This window comes from Natrix helvetica (assembly GCF_964273705.1).
Source record: "Natrix helvetica genome assembly, chromosome: 10".
Classification (NCBI taxonomy): Eukaryota; Metazoa; Chordata; class Lepidosauria; order Squamata; family Natricidae; genus Natrix; species Natrix helvetica.
Window position 1 is genome coordinate 21,712,939 of NC_138561.1, and position 16,050 is coordinate 21,728,988.

General features: G+C 48.3%; 1 protein-coding gene across 4 annotated transcripts in view; it reads right to left on the reverse strand.

Moving 5' to 3' along the window:
• The window catches only part of KIAA0513, a 32,543-nt gene that overhangs the window by 9,673 nt on the left and 6,820 nt on the right, over positions 1–16,050 (reverse strand). For 3 of the 4 annotated variants that reach the window (XM_081963489.1, XM_081963490.1, XM_081963487.1), the window contains exons 2-8: positions 6,471–6,948; positions 3,457–3,556; positions 3,168–3,241; positions 2,037–2,107; positions 1,210–1,420; positions 759–799; positions 541–625 (exon numbers count right to left, since the gene is read on the reverse strand). In XM_081963489.1, the coding sequence (XP_081819615.1) occupies positions 541–625; positions 759–799; positions 1,210–1,420; positions 2,037–2,107; positions 3,168–3,241; positions 3,457–3,556; positions 6,471–6,817 (929 nt within the window). In that variant the 5' untranslated portion in view covers positions 6,818–6,948. Of the gene's footprint in view, positions 1–540; positions 626–758; positions 800–1,209; positions 1,421–2,036; positions 2,108–3,167; positions 3,242–3,456; positions 3,557–6,470; positions 6,949–11,878; positions 11,962–16,050 lie in introns of those variants that run through there. The other variant, XM_081963488.1, reaches the window with a different exon arrangement.

Consider the following 16,050-nt stretch of genomic DNA (forward strand, 5'->3'; position numbering starts at 1 on the left):
GGCTTGGGAGTCAGGGCCAGCATCAAGGCAACCTGGGAGATCCAACGGGGAAGAAGGAATGGAGCTGGCAGAGAGAGAGAGAGAGAGAGAGAGAGAGGGAGAGAGAGAGAGAGAGAGAGAGAGAGACACGGAGGCAGAGACGGGGCCATCTGTCAGCCCTCCGATGGAGAGTCAACAGCCCCCAGGACTGGAGGTGGCTGATGAGGAAGAGGAGGAACAGCTGGGTCCAGTGCCTGATGCACAGATGCACAGAAGGCAGAGGAGAGGAGAGCAGTGGAAATCTATGGGCCGGTCCTTGGGACGGAACAGCCACTGCTGCTACCGAAGCCCCACCCTAGCTCTGGGGATAAAAGGCAGGGGGCAGAGATGAATGGGTTTGGCAGACAACTATTCATCCCCTGGAGGGACAAACTTGTTAGCCTGCGGTGAGAGAGAAACCTTTTGGCGGGGCTCCTAATAAAGGAATCATTGATTTAACTACAGAGGGTTTCTGGTGTGGTTGGGGATCTGGGTCAGAATACGCATCCTCTCTCTCCTTACCAGATGGGCTGTTGCTTGAGGTGCATGTACAGGTAGATCTTCTCCCCGTTTCTTTCTTCCTCCTCCTCAGGACTGTATAGGGAAACTGCACCGAAAGAGACATTCAGACCGGGGGGGGCTTTAGAGCAGGCAGACCCCCCCCCCCACCTTCACTGTCCTGCTTCTGAGATCCGGAGCTCCCACCAAGGACCACCAACTCTCTGGGTCCATCTGCTTACCTGATTTCTGCATTCTCTCCCTGGGCTTCTCTTCACCATCCCTGGAAGAAGAGCATAGGTGGGATTCAGGCCAGCAGAACCGGCAGGAAAGAAAAATGCTTTAAAAAGTTGGCCATGCCCATCCAGTCACATGACACCCCCACACACACCAAGCCACGCCCACAGAACCAGTGGCCCCCCAAAAAAATAGATTTCACCACCGGGATGCCCCCTTTCTTCCAGAATTCACAGTTTACAAAGTTGTTGCATCCTTTGGGGCCCTAAATCCTCTCTTCCCCAGCCCTTGAACACTGGAAGATTTTAAGATGTTGGATAACCCTTTGTCTGAAGTGGTGTAGGGTTTCCTGCCTAGGCAGGGCATCAGACTAGAAGACCTCCAAGGTCCCTTCCAACTCTGCTATTGTATTCTATCCTAATTTGCAGCCACGGAAGACGAGCGATTGGGACTCACTCGCTTTTCCTGGCCCCGCTGGGACCCCTCAGTTTGCTTTCAAAGCTCCCGAAAAACCCCTTCATGTTCTCGGTTTTGGCCGAGGTGTTTTTCAACAGCCGTTCGGCGATGTCCTTCTTCTCGGCCAGCCAGCTGTTGGCGGACTTCAGGTAGGAGTCGATGCTCCCCGTGGCTTTCTCTTTCCACTCCGGGGGGAGAGTTTGTGGCTTGCCTGCACCGAGACAAGGACGGCAAGGGAAAAGAAACAGTTCAAACAATCATAAAACCGTGTAAATAAATAAGAGTCGGGTGGGAAAATGTAAGGTATATTGCATATAAAATACTACAGAATAAGAGTTATAAGAGGAGTATTTGTTCACAGGTAGGTGCAAGAGGTATTGTCTAGAAATTAGCATATGGAAAGTGTATGTGTACACGTACGGATAAAAAGAGTATAATAGAGGCATACCGATGTAGAAAATGTTGCAAAGATGATATTTGTGTTTAAAAAATGGGGAAAAAAACTGTTGAGTAAAAACATTTAAAGAAATAAAAAGAAACAGTTCAACCAGGTGTTTCCCAAACTTGGCGACTTTAAGACGTGTGGAACTTCAACTCCCAGAATCCCCCAGTCAAAATAGGGAGTAGACCGTCTCCAATCCCACTTCAAAGAGATCCACTTCTTTGCTTTTTAAGACAAGTTACTAGTCCACATGACAGCTTATAAATAAAGAGAGGCAGGATTCCTTTTTAAAAACAATTTTTTTTAAAAAAAACACTTTTTGGAAGATCCGTAGCTGCTGCAGGAGACAAAACCCTCCACCGGGTTTGGCTTTTGCTGCACTTACCAATGTAATAGTAAGTGAAGCACATGGTCATCAGGTTTTTAGCAGGGCTAAAGTCATCCATCTGGTAGCATCTACAAAGCCAAAGAGAAAAGTTGGTGAAAATTGGTGCGGGGACATTCCTGGGGAGCATGGCTCAAAAAATTGGTTTCTTTACACTTTGCAGTGAGTTGGATTGGAGAGCGCAATTTCTCAAAACTGGCTGGGGGATTCTGGGAGTTGAAGGCCACCCATCCTCAAGTTTGAGAAATGCTGGATTTGAGGGCCACGGATCTTCCAAACCTCCCCCCCTCTCCCCCAATTCTATGATTCTGTGCTTTGTGGAGCAGGAGGGGCCAGGGTCATTCCCAGGAATGAATTACAGAACCAAAATGGAAGTGTGTGTGTGAGAGAGAGAGAGAAAGGGAGAGAAAGAGAAAGAGGGAGGGAGGGAGGGAGGGAGAGGGAGAGGGAGAGGGAGAGGGAGAGGGAGAGGGAGAGAGAGAGAGAGAGAGAGAATGCTATTTTGGGGATCTCCCCTCCAAATTAACGTATTTTGCCAGAAAGCAAAGAATCTTGAAGCACAGATTTTATATTTTAATTTGCATCCTGGGTTTTAAAGTTCCTATTTGATTGCTGCTCAGCTGCATTTCATTTCAGATACGCCCTCTTTTTCATTTAGACATTCTCTTCAGAAATTGGATTTATCAAATGCACAACTGTGAGACGGAATGCTTAGAACAGGGGTGTCAAACTCAAAGCCTGGGGGCCGAATCCAGACCGCAGGGCACTTAGATCTGGCCCCTGGTGCCACCCTGGAAACAGCAAAGTATCGGCCCGAGGTGCTTCTGCCAACTAAAATTGACTCCCGAGCTCCATTTTAGGCTGCCATGGCCTCCTGCAACCCTCTGCCAGTTACAATGGAGCTTGGGAGGGCCACACATGAACTCCCTTTTCACCGGCAGAGGGTTGCAGGAGGTTGTGGCAGCCTAAAACGGAGCTCGGGAGCTCGTTTGCACTGGCAGAGTGCTCGGCCGACCACAGGCACCACCGACATGAGTGGATCTGGCTGGGCTGAAAGTCCACACACACACAGACACAGACACAGAGAGAGAGAGAGAGAGAGAGAGAGAGGAGATGACTGGCATTACTCACTCAAACAGCACAACGGCAAAGGACTGCACCAGGCGATAGAAAGTCTGCTCGGAGACACACTTGGAATTGCAGCGCTGTGAAGGAACCGACAACGGGCGGAGTTAGGAATGCCAAGATGGTAGACTGTACTTTTCCATGGAGGTTCACAGGGAGGCTTAACCACCCTAAAAAGAAGTTCTGAAGCAGGCTGGAATTGCATGAGGCCTGCCAGCGGCAATCCAGGCACGTTCCCCGAGATCTACAGGATTCCAGATTTAGCAAAGCCGTTTGATCCTAAATGCTTCCTTACCTGGGCACTGACGTATCTGGCGAACCACTCTCTGCCTTTGGTGTTCTCGCCGCTGCACAGCTCCCCAAATCTGGCTTGTTCCTCTTGGTCAAACTCCTCTCTGAAATCACACGCACGCACACCATCACAATCACCCAACTGGCATGCCTATAAATAGAAATATCTGCTTCCTGCAAATTGTTACTGTGGCCAGAATAACATAGGCAGAGAAATGGAAGGACAACACAACACTGAACGAAGACAAGGTAATGCGGAAGATCTTAGAATGCACGGAGATGGACAAGTTGACTAAGGAAATTCAAGGAAAGGAGGAATCAGAGTACTATTTAGTTTGGGGGAAATGGTACAAATGGTTAAATGATAGAAATAAGAAATTGGGAAATGTAAAATGTATTGTAGAACTTGGAAACAGTGATAAGAAGGTTGGAAAAATAGGATATACAAAAGTAGGAAAAGATTTACAATTGAACAAGGGTTAATATTAACATCTGATACAAATGACTAAACATAAGCAAGTAAGTAAAGGAGTAAGAACAAAATGACCACAAATGTAAAATTACAATGTATAGTAGGGGGAAAATAACTGTAAAGATGCACCAAAATGTGCAGTTCCTGTGTTGTTTGTAAGTTATGTGTATGCTGTTGTTGATGTGTTTAGGTGTTTAAAATTTTTTAAAAAAGAAATATCTGCTTCCAGGCTGCAAACCGGCCCCTTCCTGTCTGCCGTCCATTGCGTCTTCTCCTGCCTTCAGGTGCCTTGGAAAATAGGTTGACGCCCTTCTTCTTTGTGGCTGCCTCTATGAATTTGGGCTTTTGAAGCAGAAGGAACCGAGATTCCTACAGACCTACAATGAAGGTTTCTCTGCAAAAGACCCCCTCCCGTATCCCAAGATTCAAAGGCACCAGATGGCCCCACAAAATTCCATTCATCTTTTTCTTAAAAACATATGGATGCCTGCAAGGTATCGCCAGGTAAACCCTGTCCTCAGAAAGCACAGGATCTGCCCTTTGCTACTGACTCAAAACAAAGAGCAAATTGTGTGACTCCGGGTCGTGTCATCTGCCAAGATAAATACACAGGTTTCCCAAAGGCACCAAAAAGGACAGGAAGTTGAGTGTGGTTATTTATCCTCAACCTCAATTCCACGAGATTTAAAAAAAAGAAAAAAAACAGCTGCAAAAAGAGCACTCCTCTCCGGTGAATTTTATTTATTACACCTATACGGTGATTTCGTTCCAAGGACTTCCTGCAGCTTGCAGCGGCATGCAATAAATCCAGAAAATTAGAACATCCGTAGTAGTGGTAAGGTAGCATCTACAAATAAGTTAACTCGGTGACAAAGGAGCAAACAGAAAGCACGCATCGTAGGCATAGGACAGAGGTCTTCACACTTGGCAACTTGAAGACTTGTGGACTTCAGCTCCCAGAATTCTCCAGCCAGGGAGTTGAAGTCCACAAGTTTTTAAGTTGCCAAGTTTGGGGACCCCTGGCATAGGAGCATTAAGTGTCCCCCAGAACAACTTTAGATTCTGGAATAAAACCAGTGGGTCAAAGAGCTTCCAAAGTGGTGTTAGACAACCATGACAACTTTAAGAGGGGGAAGACTTCAACTCCCAGAATTCCCCAGCCAGCAGAGAATTCTGGGAGTTGAAGTCCATCCCTCTTAAAGTTGTCACGGTTGGAAAAAAAACACAGTTCCAGCAGGAGGCTGTTCTGTAGGATCGTTGCCATTGTTACAGAAATATTAACATCTTTGGGACTTTGCCTTTTTCCTGAACTTGCCACGACAGTGGGGTTTCCAGGGGGACGTTTTAATAATAATGGGTCCAGGACCTATCCACGCAATTTAGAAGCCACTTTGAAGGTGTTTTTCTCCAGCATAGGAACGTAGAATTCTCTGGACCTTGGCATCTCTCAAGTCTAGGTGGAAAAGAGGTCAATGAATGAATTTGTATCCACAGAAGGTGAACAGAAAAGCCCTTGTTTGTTTCTCTCGTCCTTTAGAAGGATCTAGTTGGCTGGAAGAGTCTCACCAGAGTCCATAACCCCATTCCAATAGGGTTGCAGGAAGTGCTCGTCTTCCAAAACAATTGGCTAAACCTGCAGATCTTTGATGCTTGAAATAAAACGAGGAATGAAATGACTTATCCATGGAGACAGGATGTTAAGGTGCACAGTGGAGAAAGATTGCCTTGGGCTAAAGGCAATCAGTTCTTTAACAATTCACATTAAAAGCTTTGCTCCAAAGCACAGGCTGTCTTTTCTGCTTCTGCAAAGGGAAGGCAAACCCCTCTTTTGGTGCCATCCATGGGCAAGCAGCAAAGGGAATATTCTGGATAATTCTGGATAACCGGCCTCTGAGCAAGCAAGGCGGCCAAGCCAGCCACCCTTCCCCCATCGCTCAGCTTTCATCACATTAATTCAGGCCCGGGTGACTCAGAATGCCCCAAGCTTTGCTGAGATTCAGTGGCTTTTTATATATATATCTGAGCAAAAGGTGGCTGGCGGGAACTATCAAATCTCCTCTTCCATTGGCTCCCGAATCGTCAGGCAGGAAGTACCAGGAGATTCTCAGTCATCCAGGTCAGGGGATCTCCCTCCTTGGCAACTTTAAGCCTGGCGGACTTCAACTCCCAGAATTCCCCAGCCGGCATCCCCCAAGGTCACGTGATCAAAATTCAGATGCTTGGCAACCGGCTCATATTTACGACGGTTGCAGTGTCCCCGTTTTGTGTCATTCCGACAAGCAAAGTCAAAGGGGAAGCCAGGTTCACTTAACTAAATTAACGACCGCAGTGGTTTGCTAAACGACCGTGGCCAAAGAAAGGCAAGAAAAGTCATAAAAATGGGGCAAAGTTCACTTGACAATGGTCTCCCTTAGCAACCGAAATTTTGGCCAGAGGTTGAGGACTACCTGCGTCAGAATCTGCAGAGAAGAGTTTGCAATTTTAGGACTCCCCTCACCCCTCGGCCCCCCTTTGCAGTATCCCGTGGGGGCTCCCGCAACACTCACCCGCCGGTGAAGATCTTCTCCACATATTTGCTCACAAACTCCCGGTTTTCAGCTGCCGCTTCCCCTCGGGCGGACTCCGTGCTGTGGTTGGACGAGTAGGACTCCGAGGAAGAGCGTCGGTGGTTATTCCAGCTCGGGTGGCTGGGCGAGTCGGTCGTGTCATTCTCACTGTCGGCCGACTCGGTGGCATCGCTCTCCTCGGCCGCAGGGCCCACCTCGCGGAGATCCAGCCCTGCGTGGCCGTTGGCGGTGGAGGGAGCGGTGGGGACCGACTCAGAGGTGTCTGTGGTAGACAGTTCAGAGTCAAAGTCAATGAGATTTCCCACGGGGACATCCAACACCTCCATGGTTCTTGTGAAGGGGCCGGAATGGAGCTAGTGAAGGTCTCAAACTTCCTTTTCGAGGAAAACTGGAGGCCACCAGGAACAAGCCATGTTCTAGATCAAAGCTTCTCTTTGGCCAGCATGCTTGGAGACTCCTGGAGGAAAAAAAAATACACAGAGCAATTCATTGTGGTTAATCTGTTAAATCAGGGGTGTCCAAACTTGGGAACTTTAAGACTTGTGGACTTCAACTCCCAGAATTCCCACGCCAGACAAACTTGGGAACTTTAAGACTTGTGGACTTCAACTCCCAGAATTCCCCAGCTGGCTGGCTGGGGAATTCTGGGGGTTGAAGTCCACAAGTCTTAAAAGTTCCCAAGTTTAAACACCCCTAATTTAAACCTTATGGATATTTATGGGTGGTCCTTGACCTGCAAACACAATTGAGCCCAAAACTTCTCCTGCTAAGCAAGACAGATGTTAAGTGAGTTTGGTCCCGCTTTACGACCTTTCCCACTTATTAAGTGAACCACTGCAGTTGCTGAGTCCGTAACAGTAGTCATTAAGCGAATCTGGCTTCCCCAATGACTTTGCTTGTCAGAAGGTGGCAAAAGGAGATCACGGGACGCTGCAACCGTCGTAAATGTGATTTGGTTGTCAAGCACCCAAATGTAAATTGCATGGCCCTGGAGATGCTGAAATGGCCATAAGTGTGAAAAACAGTTATAAGTCACTCTTTTCGGTGTTGTTAAAACTTTGATTGGTCGCTAAACGAATGGTTGTATGTCGAGGACTACCTGTGCAGAGGTTCCTTTTTTTTTTTAAGCAACGTTTTTTTTTAAATTTTTTGTTCCATATTTTAACTTCTTTTATAAACAAAGTGTGGTCCAGGTCCCCCCTCCCCTTTACATCTTCCGTTATGCATAGTTCATTTTACATCATATTTCCATTTCACGTTTCAGTCGCCTTATTTTCTTTCCATATTTTCCAGCTTAACTTTAATTTCTTTTGATAATGATATGATAAACAGTATCATTATGTGCCTCTCCAAGTTAATCAGATTTAACGTATCGTTTCCATCAATTATTCTGTTTTACTATCGATAACATATATCCTCAAATTTAATTTTATATAGTAAACCTCTCACAGCTAATTATCCACAATTAATAATATTAATCTATTTCCCTCCCATCGTAATAGTTATGTACCATTGGCTGTATTTACCGTATTTCATTCTATTCTACTAGTAAATCCTTTTCCTTCTTTCCTCCTTTTTCAACCATTTTCTCTTAGTCTCTCAGGAACTCCTCTTCTCTTATATTCTCTTCTCTCCACCCATTCGCCTAGCTTTTTCTTTTCCTTCTTCTTGTAATTTCTATATTTCTTCTTCGCAATCTTTTTTCTCCTTTTTAATTCTATGGTTTTGGCACCTTTCCCCAGAACCTGTGCAGAGGTCCTTAAGGGCAAGGCAAAACTTGGTACCCAGGCCGGCATTCAGAGTTGCTGATAACTGGAAACTTCCCCCGTTTTAAAAGCTTCCTTTCCACTTCATATCCGACAACTTCCAAATCGGAATCCAGACATGTCGATGCCAATCGACCGTCCGTGGATGCCGGAGGGAGAAGATCAAATGGAGCTTGAAATGAAGAGATGCCCCAGATGCTTTGGGGCACCCTGGACAGCTCCTGGAGACGCTTCTTGGCTGCCTTGCTTGCTTCGACACTAGGGAAGCCTTTGGGACCCATAAAAGCAGGGGTGAAATCCTATCGGTTCGGGATGCTTTGCCCCAACCGGTAGTAAAAAATGATTAACAAAATAAAGAAAAAATTGCAACGATCAGCTGTGCTGCGGAATGGTAGGAACTGGGGGGGGGTTTACTTTTTTTTAGCATTTGGGGTCCATTTTTGCTCCCAGGCGGCTTTCTTGAGGCATGCTAGGCCAAAACCGGGTGGGGTGCTAAGAAAGGAAGGAAGGAAGGAAAGGATGGAGGGAGGGAGAAAAAAGGGAGGGAAGGGAAAAAGAAAAAGAAAGAAAGAAAAGAGGGATGGGAGAAAAAAGGGAGGGAAGGGAAAAAGAAAGGAAGGAAGAAAAAGAAAGACTCTGCAACCATTTCAATATCATGCTCAAAAAAAGCCACCCTAGGAAGAGGCCTGGGACAGAGCGAAGAGAAGCTGAAAGTTCTCTTGGAAGCCAACAGCTGCAATTTAAGCCACTCCACAACCCGTATTTAAAAGGCTGTTGGGCCCACCTCCTTTCTCACAATGCCACTTTTAAAAACAGGCCGTTATCACACTTCAGCGAGGGGTGCAATTTGCCTGATTATGGTGTTAAAACCTGCGGGCCCATCTGTGCCCTCCACCCGACAAAGAACAGCTGAGTGTCATGCAATTCAGGCAGTGCCAACTGACTGGCATGGGCAAACAGGGAGGCAACCAGCAATTCTGTCCACAGCCAGCTGGCTGAGAACTGATGTCTGCAAGGGAAGCTTTTCCAAGAGAACTGGGGTGTCGAAAGGAAAGTCAAGGCAGTGGCTGGAACAGGGCTGCCAAAAATCTATTTTTATGTGCCGACAAGGGGGAAAAGAAGGCATAAACAAATACAGTCTCTTGATCAGTTCTATCTCCATTTGGGGTCCCTGGCGCCTCCCCCCCTTGATAAAAACACATTTTTCGGAAAAGCAACAGAGTGGGGAGTCAACTATAACTCAGGAATAGAAACGGAGCCAACACCGAGAAGGTCTATTTTTTGTGGTTCTGTCCATCCCTAATATAGTGGCTGGATTCCCACAACACACTGACCCACCAACTTCCAAGACCCATTTTAGGCTTTTGTGTGTGATGTGAATCCATCCAGAAAGCACAACATGGAACAAAACTTAAGGTTTTGCAGAATCAGGATTGAGTGAGGTACGCAAAGGCCTTCAAATGACCCCAATTCCATCCTCTTCTTCAGAAGGAAACTTCCATTTCTCCAGGGAGATCCTCACTCATCCAAGTCCTGGTTATCCCAAAGGTGCTGGTCACTTGCATTCTTCCTGGGAGTCCTTGAGGCCACTTGGAGGTTTATCTGTGCCCTCAGAGTCACCCGAATCAGAGTGGAAATAGGTGTGAAACCTTCCTGGCCCTCCTGCTGAAAAGACTTGTGTTGTACACAGGAGATAGGAGCCCATTTTTACTGGTGGATTTGCCACTGATCTCTCTTCCTCCGTCCCCCACCCGCACCCCAGTCTCTCGCTGGCACCAGCACCCACATCCAGTTTCCAGCTCTGCTTGGTGCTTTGGAGAGCTGAAAACGAGCTCACGTCTCAAGCTGAAAGCATATATTATTTTCCCAGCTGGACTCTGCCCTCTCCCCGGCTGAGCCGCCCCACAATTCCTCCTTCTTTGCACCGGGCCCTCACCGTCAATAATTATCCCCTTTCAAGGAAGAGAAGGATGATGCAGTACCAGATGCTTGGGCTGAATCAACCTGCTCTTTGCTCCTGACAGGAAGGAGGATGAGCTGTCCCAGACCCCCCCCACCCCACCCCACCTCAGCCGGCAAAGCTGCACAGAGGAATTCAGTGGCTTTGGCAGGCAGGAGAATCTAAGCATCTCACGAATGCAGCTCTCCCCAAGAAGAGAGATCTCTCCCCCCCTACACACAACACACACACACACACATCCTGTGCCCCGTGGATTGGGAAATCTGGAAACGACATCCAGTTCGGACTGGGGATCGATCCCGCAATTCTGGAGTTTAAGTTCCAGAAAAATGGGGTCTCACGAACACAGCCAAAGTCAGCGTTCCCCTCTCGTTAAACCTGACAGGATTGTCATCGTCCCCGTCCCCCCCCACTGCAAAGGGGCAACAGAACAAGCATTTGCAAGGGTAATAAATAAGGGAAGGAGGGAGGGGGGGAGAAGGAGAGACAAGAGAAAGGCAGGAAGGAAGAAAGGAAGGTGAGAAAAGAGGAAGGAAGGAAGGAAGGAAGGAAGAAAGGAAGGAAGGAAGGAGGAAGGAAAAAAGGAAGGAGGGAAGGTGAGAAAGAGGAAGGTAGGTGAGAAAAGAGGAAGGAAGGAAGGAAGGAAGGAAGGAAGGAAGGAAGGAAGGAAGGAAGGAAGGAAGGAAGGAAGGAAGGAAGGCAGGAAGGTGAGAAGAGATGACAGAAGGAAGGAAAAAACTAAAAAGAAGCAGATATGCCTTCAGTCCAAAGTTTAGAAAAATCCTACGTCTTCTCAGAGGCACCCTCACTTTTTCCTCTCTTGAGGCCCCAGCCCACCTACAAGACATGCCCTCTTTCACTTCGTCGTTGACAAAGCCAGATTTCAACCCCATAAAGACTCCAACAGACAGACGGTGGCAAGAACGGTCAAGAAAAGTTATGCCTGTTCCGTTTAATCCCAGGTCCATAGTTACAGCAACTCCCTTCCCTCCCCGGCCCCCTGAAAAAAACACCACAGCCCCCAGATCACTGGCACAGAGCAAAGGCTCAAACCTCCCTCCACCAAAACCACCCAGTTTCCCCCTTGCCCTCCAAGGCTGTGCGACAAGGTCGAGGGACACCACCTTACCTGCTCCTGGGCTGCCCTTCGAATCTAAAGGAGGCTACGGATGCAGGCAGGAGAAAAATCCACTCTGGCCCAGAGAAGCTCGGAGGGGGGAGGATTCCTACACAACCTGCTGAGCAATTCAGCCCTCCTTCCCATTCGCTGCTTGGTGCGTGGTGCGCACCGCCAGCCTCCCATGCCTCGTTCCAAGGGAAATACACCAAAGCTCAGCCCCAAACCTCATGGACAGCTTGAGAGCCATCCATGCATGCCAAGGAAATTCCCATGATGGGATAAACATGGTCAGTTCACACAGTTTTCTTAAGACCTGGGATTGTGGTCCCAAGGTGATCCTTAGAGACTTATTGACCACAACCTGCCCCCCCCTAATTCTGAGAAGTGCTGAGGAGCTGCACTAAGGGACTCTTCCCTTGGTAAGGTAGGAGAGATCTGCTCCACCTGAGATCCAGGTATGGTCATCTGCTCCAACCCCCACATCCCTGGTGGCTGAGGATAGAGCAGAGCTCAGGGAGAGGAGTGTAGGAGCTGGACTTACCCACAAGCCCCAGTGGGGAGATCCGGAATCAGCCAGCCAGCTTGGGCACCTCTGGATAGAAAGCAAGCAGGGAAGCAGCACAGCTGCAGAGAGAGAGAGAGAGAGAGAGAGAAAGTCTCCCGGTGCTCAACTTCACACTGGAGAAAGGAGTGCAGATGACGATCCAAAAATAAGCACATCTCCTCTCCCAGTTAACCTGCTGGAACCACGTCAGAGAAGAGGGGGGGGAATCTCCCTGTGACTCACGCTCAATGACATTTGAGAGAGAGAGAGAGAAAGAGAGAGAGAGAGAGAGAGAGAGGGAGAGAGAGAGAGAGAGAGACAAAGAACCAGCCCAGCAGAGGCAAAAGGGAAATCTTATCAGGATTTAGCAGGGTGGTTCCTTCTTCCGTGTGAAATGCCAAATTGGGGCAGAAGGGGAAGGCATCCACCGCAACGGTTGACCTTGGATGGACCACAGCGGAAAGACCGGGCGCAAGATTGAACGAGCCCCCGACGAAAACAAAAGGGCTTAATCTCCAGCCTGGAGGGAGCTGCTGACACAGGCAAAGTGAGGCTCTGCGTCAAAGTTGTGCAGTGAAGACTCCCCTGGAAAATTCCACGTAACACGTCGAATGAGCATCTATCTTGGCTTGTTGAGATCTGGGATGCAGACATCTCTGCAGGCGATGAGGTTGCACTCCCAAAGATCACAAAAACCATATTCCCCTGCAAGGCTGGCGTACGGTGCAGGTCTACTCAGCGGCTATGAAGATTAAAGTTGAGTAGGAACCCTTTTGAGATGCGACTGAATACTATTTGCATACACACACATTCACACTCACTCTCTCACACACACACTCACTCACAGAGTGCAGAGAAGAGCAACCAAGATATTAGGGGACTGGAGACTGAAGTGTATCATGAACGGTTGTGGGAACAGGGAACGCATAGTCTAATGAAGAGAAGAACTACGGCTGGGCACTGCGTCTTCCAATACTTGAGGGGCTGTCAAAGAGGGGGTCCACTTGTTCTCCAAAGCACCCAAGGGAAGGACAGGAAGCAACAAAGCCTGACACAGAGAGATCCAACCTAGAATTAAGGAGAAATGTCTTGACAGTGAGAGCAAGGAATCGGTCCAGTGGCTTGGCTCCAGAAATTATGGGTGCTCAACGACTGGAGGTTTTGAAGAGGTTGGACTGCCATTTGTCCAGAATGGTGTAGGCCAGGGTCTGCTGCCTGGGCAGAAGGTTGGACTAGAAGACCTCCAGGTCCCCTCCAACTCTGTTATTCTGGAATCTTATTCCCAACAGAGACCAAATATGCTTCCACCCCCCACCCACCCTGTCCCAAAGTGCATTCCTCAAAGCACAGCACGTCATTCGGCTCGGCCTTGAAACAAATTCCTTGCCTCTTGATCAGAAACTTAGATTGTCACGGAAAGACACGTTTCCAAAGATCTGCGTGGGGTAGGGGCACACCGGGGCAGCTGGCAGCCCTTGGAAATGCACTTCGCTTTAGGCAGATTCGATTTAGACAAAGCCGCAGCCTCCGTGCTCCCACTTCAGCACTTGAAAATGAGCAGCGTTTTGTTCCTGGTGCCTGAGCAAGTGGAGCCAGGTGGACAGGCCACGTGTGGTCCCTGGCACAGCTTGAAAGGGCCACCCCTGCAGGAGGCTGTCTGTGCCGACAGCTGCCACCCCTTTGCGGTGCAAGGACCCTCCAGCACTGGGGGTCTGTCGAGCCCCTCACCCCAGCATATTCTAGGAGCAGACGAGACGCTTCCTGTTCTGTTGTGCATTTTGGTAGCTGCAGGCTGCATGTTTCTCCCCTTCCAAGCACGTCATCTCGATTCTTGATCAGAAACTCCTGGTAAATGCAAACCTTTGACGTCGGCTAACCATTGCCTCGCTCCTTTCCTTGGGGGGGGTCCCTTGACAACCCCCGATTCCTGAATGTTTGACAGCAACCCCTACAAATCTGGGGAAATTTGCAAGCTAGTGAATGTCCTCGGAGCCAGGGTGTTATCTCTGCTGCTCCTTTCTCCAAAACATGAGACAAATGTGGCTCCATCACCCCCATATGTAGTGTGCGATGATGTTTCGCTGTCAGTTCTCTGCATTCATCACTTTTGGGCTTCCTTTGGGAAATCAACCAAATAGCAGCGGTGGGAGGAAGGCAGCGAAGGAAGCAACTGCCAGTTTTCTCCCCCTGTTGCTCCACCAGCTTTCTAAGCCAGTAAAAATAATTACTTGCAATGAGGCAGGAAATGAACAGCCAGCCAGTCGGGCTCTAACTTCGTTTCAGCCGTGCCTGTTGAAAGCTAACCCGGCTCTTATTCATCCTGTCTTGGACAGACCTGAATTTTGGGTTGCTTCCAGCTTGCAAGCATGTTTTGTCTTCATTCAGAAGGCAGGGGCCTAGGCCAGGAGCCAGCAGCAATGGCCCCCTTTGCGACCTATGGACCTCAACTCCCAGAATTCTGCAAGCAGGAGACTTCTGGAGCATCTCAATCAATCAGAATCGAGCTGGAAGGGGGCTCGGAGGTCTTCTAGACCAACCCCCTGCTCAAGCAGGAGACCTGTATCATTTCAGACAAATGGCTATCCAATCTCTTCTTGAAAACCTCCAGTGTTGGAGCACCTGCAACTTCTGGAGGCAACTTCTGTTTCACTGGTTAATCGACCTGTTAGGAAGTTTTTCCTTAATTCCAGGTTGCTTCTCTCTTTGATTAGTTTCCATCCATTGTTTCCTCCTTCTTGACTGGCTCAGGAATCCTGGGACTTGAAGTCCGCAGGTCATAAAGGGCCCTGGTCTCGGATCATGTGGGAAGGCAGAGATCCTACCCAAAGATCAGGAGACTGGTGGGACCAACGCCCCAAGCGCTGGTGGGTTCTTCTTTGTGGGATGCAGTCAAGGAGATGCCAAACTAGCCCTCTGTTGGCAGAAAGTCCCTGGTTCAATTCCAGCTAGTTCTACGTTACGGAGAGGCTCGAAGTCAACTGCAAGTCCCAACGTCCTTGGCCATCTGAATTGAGGTTCCTGGAAATTGCGAGCGTTTAACTTTCAGCTCTGGGCACTGCATTTTTAAACCATTCAAGTCAAGTGCAGAAAATAGCAATGAAGACGTGGGAAATAGAGGCCAGGGTCTGCAAAACGAGACGGAGGGAAGCAGCCACGTTTAGCCTTGAGAAAAGATGAGCAGGGGGGAGAAAACAGCTTCTGCTGGGATGTTAAAAATGACCATTCCCAGCATACAAGAAGCTAAATACAAGGGCCAGAAAAGATTCAATCTGTCATTTCCCCCCCTAAAACACATTATTACAGATCTACAAGTTGACATCTATTGAATATTCTCTCTTCTGGCACTTTAAAGGTTAACTTTTCCTTCGTTAATGACGCTGCACTTGCCCAGGCTACAGGTTGCCAGCTTCTGAAGCTGCTGGGCTAGAGCTGAGTCACTTGTCCATCTTAGATGAATCCCTTTTGACACCTGTCACAAGACCGGCCCACATTCCTATGGTAGCCGGGCTCCTTGGGCAGGCAGGTGTGAGCCGCAAAGCACCTGGTCTCTGCAGAAAGGCAAGGCTCGCACACAAGGATAAGCTGCCAAGCATTAAATATTTCTTCAACAGCTCACCGGGGACTTTGGCAAGCTCCACTCAGGCATGACCATGTCACAGCTATGAAAAATGGACAATAGAATTGTTCCCCCTTCGGATGAGGAAGTACAGCAGGGGAGACTCAAGTGGTTTTGCTGAACTGCCCTGGAATGAGTTTTGCTGTTCCAATGACTTTAAAAAAGGCTGTAAAATTGGGTGCAACCCATTGATGATTCACTGGCACAACTGGCTCGACTTATGATCGTAATTCCAGGCTCAATTCCAGTCTTAAACCGAGGACTTCTCATACTACCAATCAAAGCGGTTTCACAGGTTTCCAAATTGCTCAGTGCTGCGCCAGGAACATTTAGACTTGGCTAAGTTTGCTAATATACCTTTGCAATTGCACAACTGTAACTGGACCTTCCGATTTATGGCTCTATTTTCTGGGCACCCTACCCTTTCCTCCTCTCCTCTGTCTGAGGATGCAGACGATAAGAGCTTTCCAAAGAGCTTAATTCCAGCATCGCTGCCAGTGGAGGGACCTTTGCTTTAAAGAGCTTTTCTTTGACCTCTTCGCCTCGGAAAGCC